This window comes from Coptis chinensis, chromosome 3 (genome assembly GCF_015680905.1).
Source record: "Coptis chinensis isolate HL-2020 chromosome 3, ASM1568090v1, whole genome shotgun sequence".
Lineage (NCBI taxonomy): Eukaryota > Viridiplantae > Streptophyta > Magnoliopsida > Ranunculales > Ranunculaceae > Coptis > Coptis chinensis.
This window is the reverse complement of record NC_141458.1, coordinates 72,830,534-72,839,914: the sequence shown is the minus strand read 5'-3', so window position 1 is coordinate 72,839,914 and position 9,381 is coordinate 72,830,534. Positions and strand designations below refer to the sequence as shown.

General features: G+C 35.2%; 1 protein-coding gene and 1 pseudogene across 1 annotated transcript; one reads left to right on the top strand and one right to left on the bottom strand.

The window, feature by feature from the left end:
• The first annotated feature begins 1,255 nt into the window (after window positions 1–1,255).
• On the top strand, window positions 1,256–3,362 carry LOC147510724 (uncharacterized). The gene is made up of 4 exons (XM_086598228.1): window positions 1,256–1,482; window positions 1,580–2,408; window positions 2,551–2,728; window positions 2,866–3,362. The coding sequence occupies exons 1-4, from the start codon at window positions 1,256–1,258 to the stop codon at window positions 3,360–3,362; spliced, it is 1,731 nt and encodes a 576-aa protein (XP_086454354.1).
• A 3,565-nt stretch (window positions 3,363–6,927) lies between these two features.
• On the bottom strand, window positions 6,928–8,005 carry LOC147510723 (pre-mRNA-splicing factor 38-like; annotated as a pseudogene).
• Between the last annotated feature and the right edge of the window lie 1,376 nt (window positions 8,006–9,381).

Genomic DNA, 9,381 nt, shown 5'->3' with positions numbered 1-9,381 from the left:
AAGTGAAAACACATAAATTTCAACTTTGGGTCTCTTCAACTTTTGTCTTTTTACTCTCTCTCAAGAAACCTTCCTTAAACCCACACTTTTTTTTCCACTCTTCTCATTTTCCAATCCAAATAAACTTAACCCACACATCTCTTCTTTCTCTACACATATTCATCTTCTTTTTCAAATTCTTTTGTTTTATTTCTATTTACAACCCATTTTTTTGTTTTTCATTTTTTTTTTTGACATTGAGTGAAATGGAATGGGCATATGATGTTTTTAATGTGAAAAATGAACTATTTAATGAAGAGAAATTTCAATCAAGTGACCAAGACGGCGACCAAGACGAGGTAACTCCATATACAACTATTGTTCATAATGATTCCAATATCAATTTATTATGAAATCATTATGAGGACGACTTGTACAAAATGTGATTACAAAGTATTTATGCAAACTCAATCTATAAGGACGATCTCTTCCGTTTAATGGTTGATTTGAATAGTGAGTGTTGGGAAATGGGAATAGTCTTACGTTCGAGACATCCCAGGCCAACTAACTTTCTAAGACTCAAGCTCCAAACCGGAGCGACTTATGAAGCATTAGGACGGTCTAATTTGGCCGTCTCTTAGTTACTTTGATAGACATCCCATATTTTTCTTGTGACAAATTTTTAGCTAACATTATAATTCAATCAGTAAATGTTATAGGATCCCTCTATACAGTCACAATGAGGTACCAATTGATGCATTTCGGACTTCACAAAATTCAAATGCATCTTGAGGAGAGCACTACATAGATCAAACCGAACATTTTAACACCAACATGGTATGCATGGATGAATATATGTTTTGAAACTTAATTTTTGATTTAATACCTTCTTACCCATGGATTAATGAATACTTAAATTGATTTATAGGTATTTGATAGTCGCCAAGATTTGATTGATTGGACACAACATAAATAAAGGAAGTGGGAGCTATTATAGATCACCGGGAAATCTCAAAATGCAATTGGTGGGAAGGCTCCTAGACTTATTTTGATATGTGAGCGTGGTGGTAAATTTCGATCTCATAAAAAGGTAGAAGCAATTGAGAAGGCAGTAAGAAAGACTGGAACAAAAAAGATGAATTGTCCTTTTAAATTAAAAGCGTGTTTTGAACGTGGTAGTTTAGATAGATGGACACTAAGAGTTGATTGTGGTCGTCATAATCATGGGATGGCAAAAACTATGGAAGGTCACTCTTATATGGGAAGGTTTAATAAGATGGAAATGATTCTTGTATCTGAGATGAGTAGAGTTGGAGTCAAACCAAAAGAGGTCATGAATGCTGTCAAAGCAAGAGATATATTAAACTCGTCCTCCATGAGACAAATGTATAACGCAAGACATAGAATTAGACTTGATGAAATGGAAAATAGAACACAGTTGCAAGAGTTGGGTAGATTGTTAAGGGAAAATGGATATGTGGAGTACAAAGAAACGCCGAGAAGGTAGCAATGAGGTTTGTGAATTGTTTTGGGCCCCATCCGGTTCGATCCAAATGGCTAAGACTTTTAACCAAAATTTTCTCATGGATTGTACGTATAGGACAAACAAGTATCATTTCAAGTTGTTAGAGATTGCAGGAGTGACATCGACCAATATGACTTTCACTGCATGTCATGTGTTGATGGAAAAGGAAAAAGAGTATGACTACACTTGGGCATTGGAAAGGTTTCAAGAGATACTCATGCCTGAAGTTCCAGTGTTGATTGTGACTGATAGGGAGCTAGCTTTGCAGAATGCAGCCGATGTAGTCTTTCCAAATGCAAAGAAGCACTTGTGTCGATGGCACATTTCCCAATGTGTCTTGAAAATGGGAAAATATATTCTCAGTGACGAGCAAAACATAAATAAACTTTGTGCCATGTGGACTAATGTGGTAAAGTCAAAGACACAGGAGGGTTTTTTGAGAAAGTTTGCTTCTATAGAATTAGCTTTTAAAGACTATCCTGTGCTCATCCAATATTTGCGTAGAACATGGTTGTCTTACAAAGAAGCATTTGTTGCTTACTGGATAGACCAACAAAACCACTATGGAAACACTACGACGAATAGGGTGGAAGGATTGCATGCTCGACTAAAGTCGAGCTTGAAGGGGACATGCAAACATGATTTTCTTGGAATGTGGAAATTGATCCATCCAGTTATCAATATTGAGATGAGCGAAATTAGAGCCTCTTTTGAGAGGAGTTTAACTAGATTTCAGCACGAGCACAATGACGAGTTTTTTAGTGAGCTCAGAGGATTTATTTCAAAGAGAGCTTTAGATTTGATTTTGGAAGAGATGAGACGTATAAATGTCATTGGGGTAGATGATAGTGTTTGCGACCACACTTTGCGTACTTCACACGGGTTGCCGTGTGCGCATGAGCTAGTGATACTCAAACAAAAAGGTGCGAGAATACCTCTTTCTGAAATTGATGAATTTTGGAAAAAGTTGTCTATTGAACCGAGAGCTAGTGATCCCATTGGTGTTGATTACAAACCAGCTATGGATTTATTTATTCAATGACTAGGATCGACTTAGAAGACCGCCAGAGATCTATGATAAAGATGCTCATGGAACTTGCAACGCTGAAAGTTCATCATTGGAGCCACCAAAGGAGGATGCTACACCAAAAGGTCGTCCTAAAAGGGCAGTACTAAGAAGAGGCCAGCAAAAGAAGAGTGGTCAACTACTCGAGATCCGTCATGGTTTGAGTACCCTCCGGATGCTCCACCCGTGACTCCACAATCCATAACGAAGCCCAAGGCCAAACCATTTGTTCCAAAGAGGAAGAAACCAAATTTTGATGTTGGTTGCTCCATTAATGAAATTGAACATCCTCCAGATGCTCCACCCGTGACTCCACAATCTATAACGAAGCCCAAGGCTAAACCATATGTTTCAAAGAGGAAGAAACAAAATGTTGATGTTGGTTGCTCCATTAATGAAATTGAGCATCTTCCAGATGCTCCACCTGTGACTCCACAATCTATAACGAAGCCCAAGGCCAAACCATATGTTTTAAAGGGGAAGAAGAAACTAAGTTTTGATGTCAGTTGCTCCATTGCTCAATCTGGATATAAAATGTGTTTTCCGCGTGAATTGCTACAATTTATTGTTAGTTTTGAAGACCCTGTCGGCGATGGAAATTGTGGTTTCAGGGCTCTTTGCTTGGCTTTGGGAAGAAAAGAAACCGACTGGTTTTGGATGAGACAAGAGTTATTGAGTGAGTTAATGTCAAATGAGGAATATTATGTGAGGATATTTTCCCAGGAAGCTGTTGATGGATTAAATAAAATGATAAGGAAAAAGAAGAGAACTCGTGCCAAGAGGAACAAATGAATGGATATGCCTATTACTGGGTATTTGTTTGCGTCGAGATTTGACGTTGTCCTTGTACAGTTCTCTACATCATATTGTTATACCTTTCTTCCTATGAGATCCCCAGTGGATCTAAATAATGCTAATGTGCTTGGGATCGGTTATGTTAATAGTAATCATTACATTAAATTAGATTTGGAAGATGGTTGCCCAATTCCAAAAGTAGTGTTGTTTTGGAGCAGGAGTAGTCTAGAAATAGCAAAAGACTGGGAAATTCTAGTGAAAACCCGTGTTGAGGCATTCCAAGGGTTGAATGTTCAAGGGATTGCTTAAGCGGAGGGCTTTCGAAGGAGATCCAATTTTGTCGATTAGTGTAGTTGGGCAAATAGATGTTTGAAATATTTTATACTTTACAGAGGATACATGAAGAAACATTTTTTGCGATGAAAAGTTTTTGTAAAGACTTTGATAGAATGGAATTGAGTTTCTTATATATTTTGGAACCAAACATTTTACATATTTTAATTTTGATGTTTCGACTTTCATTGTTTACATGTATTGGTCTAAAACATTTTGCCAAAATTTCAAATTAGTTAGAGTTTTAATTTTGATCAAAACTAACCTAAAAATAAAAGACGTTCAAATTAGGCTAACTCTGTGTGCATTGGATGGTTGGACTGGACTGTCTTATAAAGATAGGAGATTGTGTTGGACCTATATTAAGAACGGTTCATTGAAACCAACTTTAAAATAAAAGACATTCAGATCAGGCTAACTCCATCTGCATTAGATGGTTGGACTGGACCGTCTTAGAAAGATTGGAAATTGTGTTGGACCTGTCTTAAGAACGGTTCATTAGAACCGACTTTAAAATAAAAGACGTTCAGATTAGGCTAACTCCATCTGCATTGGATGGTTGGACTGGACCGTCTTAGAAAGATTGGAAATTGTGTTGGACCTGTCTTAAGAACGGTTCATTAGAACCGACTTTAAAATAAAAGACGTTCAGACCAGGCTAACTCCATCTGCATTGGATGGTTGGATTGGACCGTCTTAGAAAGATTGGAAATTGTGTTGGACCTGTCTTAAGAACGGTTCATTAGAACCGACTTTAAAATAAAAGACGTTCACATTAGGCTAACTCCATCTGCATTGGATGGTTGGACTGGACCATCTTAGAAAGATTGGAAATTGTGTTAGACCTGTCTTAAGAACGGTTCATTAGAACCGACTTTAAAATAAAAGACGTTCAGATTAGGCTAACTCCATCTACATTGGATGGTTGGACTGGACTAACCTATCTCGTTTTGGATAGCTGATCTAAACTGTTTAATTGGTCAAAATTGGTCAATTTTTAGTAATTCACTCAAATTTGGTTCACAATGGCTGACAAAATCTTTATTTTAAGACAATAATTAAAAAAACATTACTAACCATTGTTTATACACCTAAATGTTACATATTCATTTTATGGTCTTCCCCACTACACTATATGAGCTGAGTTCAGGGTTTAAGGTTTATGAATAAGGTTTTGTACTTTACAGAGATTTGAATGAAATTAAATTTGAACAATATTTTTTTTTCTTTAATTCAAAATTTATTATTGAATTTTGGCTCACAAAATTATTTTTGAAATTTCCCTTAAATACACGACTCAGTTTAGGGTTTTGGGTTTATAAACCGTTTAATTGGTCAAAATTGGTCAATTTTTAGTAATTCACTCAAATTTGGTTCACAATGGCTGACAAAATCTTTATTTTAAGATAATAATTAAATAAACATTACTAACCATTGTTTATACACCTAAATGTTACATATTCATTTTATGGTCTTCCCCACTACACTATATGAGCTGAGTTCATGGTTTAAGGTTTATGGGTAAGGTTTTGTACTTTACAGAAATGTGAATGAAATTAAATTTGAACAATATTTTTTTTTCTTTAATTCAAAATTTATTATTGAATTTTCGCTCACAAAATTATTTTTGAAATTTAAATACACGACTCAGTTTAGGGTTTTGGGTTTTGGGTTTTGGGTTCAGAGCATATATATAGTGAAGGAAAACTTTGATTCAATTTTTTTGGTCAATTGATTTGTAGTTTTTTTTTTTTTTTTTTTTTTTTTTTTTCCATATGAAGTCTTGAAGTCTTGAAGATGAAATTGAAATTGAAATTTCCCGCCCAAATTTTAAAATTTGAATTTGAATTTTAAATTTTAGTAAAATTTCGAACACAATATTTTGGTAATTTGGTTTGTATTCTTCATTTCATGTTCAATACAATATGAAAACATGAATTGAATTGAAATTGGAGTTAGTGATAACACAAAACCAACTTGAAATTCAAAACACAAAATTTAAATTTAAATTTTTTGCCCAAAATTTCAAATTGGATTTTAAATTTCGTGAAATCTCAAACCCGCCAAAATTTGAATTTGAATTTTGAAATCCGACCTTACAATAAAGTTGTACCAAATATTTTGTCAAAATTTCAAATTTCAAATGAAGAGAGACGTGTTGGTCAGAATGGTTCAATTTAACTAACTTAAAAAGAGTAGATGTTCACATTGGGCTACTCTATGCCCCCTTTTGTTAGTTGGAATGGACCGTCTTATACATAGACGAAATATGTAGGTCCTGCATTAGGAATGATTTAATTGAACTAACTTATATAAACAAAGATGTTCCAGTTAGACTATCCCTTTATGCCTCTGTTGGTTGGACTGGACTGTCTTACACTTAGATTAGATTTTGCTGGCTAGCTTTGTTTGATTTAGTTGGTTGGACTGGACTGTCTTATACTTAGATTAGATTTTGCTAGTCCTACATTAAGATCGGTTTAAATAAACTAACTGAAAGCGAAAAGACGTTCGCACCAGGCTAGCTTTTTTGCTTTAGTTGGTTGGAATGGACTGTCTTACACTTAGATTAGATTTTGCTAGTCCTGTATTAAGATCAGTTTAAATAAACTAACTTAAAGTGAAAAGACGTTCTCAACTGACTAGCGTTTCTGCTTTAGTTAGTTGGACTGGACTGGACTGTCTTACACCGAAAGGGATGACTTAAAACTGATACTCTTAGCAACACAACTCTTATTCTTTTTTTTTTTTTTTTTTTTTTTTTTTTTGAGAAGCAAGGAATTTGATTTTATAATGGGTATGCCTCTTTTCTTTTCATTTCCAATTTTTTTTTAATTGGTTGTTTTTAAAGGGTTTTCTAGTTCATTTCTTGTTGAATTAGTCACTTCTGGGGTGGTCTTGTTTTGGTTGATGGGTTTTCTACAATTATTTCAGTTTTTTCTTCTTTCACTATTTTTTGGTATGTGATATCCAATCTCGGGTCTAATTAAATGTAAACATGATTATTGAATTTTCGAGTATGACATCGGGTTGTTCATGGGATCTAGAAAATGAATATGAGAAATTCATAAGAAGAATGAATCCACCCGTACAAAAATTGACTTTTTCTTTTTCCATGTAGTTATAAAGTCACTTTTAAGACAACCCGCCAGAATAATGAGTTGTATGAACTCGCAAATGAACCACCGGACTAACAAAACACGGAAGTCTAATATGAAAAAAAAAACTTCTATCTGGTTGGCGGTGGATGTCGATAATCACGTTTTCTATCCCTATCTCGATCTCTTGCAGGGGACTTCACCACGATAGTGATCCTGTTACAAAAAGAAAAACAGATCGATGAAAACGAAATGTTACTCATCAAAACAAAAGCGGATAACTTGATTGAATAAAATAATGCATCCCAACCTTTTCACGGTATCGGGTTCGAATCAATCATAATTTGGTCATCATCTTCTTTATCTTCTTCCTCCTCCAAATCATCCTCTAAAGCACTTCTTCTTGGTTCCAACGTCCCAATTGACTCAAGGGTCCATCTGTTTGTATAGAATACATTAGTAAAGTCGTTGAATTCCAAAATGGCCTAAACTCGGATAATTACTCAAAAGCTACATGTAATCTTTAAATTCCTGTTCTTGCAAAGAAACTTATACTAACTAATAAAAGGTACCTTTTCTTGATACGAGGCATGGCAATGTCACAGAATAGTCCTTGGTCGAAGTTCATCAATGACCTCATCCACATGTGTCAAAGCAAAACCTAGACGAGATATATAAGTTAAACATTTACCTATCCGACAATTAATAAATAATAAAAAATGCTTACGTCCATCAGACTAACTTTTGCCTCGGTTTTAGATAGTCATTGTAAAGTGGCTCAAGATATTGGTACACATCAAGATCTGTCCCAGTTAAACGCAGATAGAAGGCACCAAGTACACGAACATATCTCAAGCACAAACATAACAAATCAAATAAATGATTTTCTTGTTGCTACTTCACTTATGAACATCTCAATTGATTCGAGATTTCATCACCCTTTCTTTTAAAGCTTTAGCTACTTTTAGACTTTCCCCAAACTTCCTTACTAAACCTATCCCTTGCACTAATGTGAGTTGGAAAAATACCTCCTGGTAGTTCATTGAACTTTTTGTAATTTATCGACCTCAATTTCTTTCTCTTCTACATCCTTCATCCACTGGTCCATTCACGACCTTTACTCGTCGAATCGTCCCTTACTTCTTTCAGTCTAGCCATCTCCGCCAACAAAGCATTATAGAGATCTTTGTAATTACTAGGACAGTCCATGATCCTTATAGATAAACTAGAGATACAAGTCCCAAATCAAGAAACCGATAGCTGGAAGAATCTGTGACAAGAAAAGAAAATGTGAAATCGACGCGTTTAAAAAAATGTTAAATTAAAAGCGGTAGGTAAGGTTTGGGAAATCCATAGACTCTATGGTTGGAAATTATGATCGGCTAGGCGACTAGTAGTTAACAAGTACCATTAAAGATCTAATATCTTGACGCTTTATATACCAATCGGGTTAACCCGACATAAAGATCTAATTCTCCGTAGTGATAGGGGTAAGCTTTTACCCGGACTCGATGGATCTAACAGTTTTCAGTCTACCTCTCCTTTGAGCTCACCGTCACCTGTTATAGACAAATTGAATGTGTTTGCCTTCAAAATCAGGAAGTGTCTTCTTTTGCAAAAAAAAATCTTATTTATACCTTCACATAGTTCATCAACCAATCCTCCTTCCTCCCCATCATGCTCTTCATAATCTGCTTCTTCCTCCTCATTATAAACCTAACACTCAACTGATCAAACTAGAAATTAAGTAAATTACACAAATGAAGCAACAAAACTAGAAATTAATCATATCTTACCTTATAATAATACCTCTTCAGATTTACCTAACAAATCGAAGTATGCTTAAAACTGTTTCTATCGAATCTTTGTAAGGGCTGCTTTGACTGCAACATATACAAATACAAAACCGTCTCAGTAGTTCTCCAAGCAATCCTACAAAAACATAAAGCCGACAACTTCCCCAACTTAGCGGTGGTTGAGTTCAATGAACATGTCGGCAAAGAACGGAGGATTAGGAGATAAAATCCCCACCGATAGCGCTTCGGTTATCCGGATAATAAGAGATAAAACACTTAAATAACAGATTAAGTTAGCTAGATAATATAATAAGAGATAAAATCCCACAGCCCAAGAATCATCCCAACCCACTACAAAACCCCTAGTATAAAGTCATCAAAGACAAAAGTTTTAGACAGGAGACAAAATGAGAGCATCTATTAGATGTTCCATGATAAAAAAAAAAAAAAAAAAAAAAAAAAAAAAACCCCAATTAGATAGAAACACCAACATTAACACCATCATTTCTTTCTCTTCTGCCTCATTGGAAGTTGTCGTTTGGTCAACTTTGTTGTGTCAATGTCCATGTTATCTCCACTATTTTCACCACCATTATCTTGACCACCCCCACTATTTTCACCAACATCTCCACTATTTTCACCCCCACCTCCACTTTGTGAACTTTCTTGAATGATTTGTTTGAATTGGAGAACGTTGTATATCATCTTCTCACGTGCTAACATCCCATGAACATCTTGGGTTCCTCCTATATCCAACGATTCTTTAAGTAACCTTGTCGCTTCTGTTAC

Excerpts from the sequence above, each read along its gene's own strand:
- LOC147510724 (XM_086598228.1), top strand. The coding sequence starts at position 1,256 with ATGGAAATGATTCTTGTATCTGAGATGAGTAGAGTTGGAGTCAAACCA. Across the intron at positions 2,409-2,550 it reads TGCCGTGTGCGCATGAGCTA|GATCGACTTAGAAGACCGCC; the intron begins GTGATACTCAAA and ends TTCAATGACTAG. Across the intron at positions 2,729-2,865 it reads ACTACTCGAGATCCGTCATG|ATGCTCCACCCGTGACTCCA; the intron begins GTTTGAGTACCC and ends AACATCCTCCAG.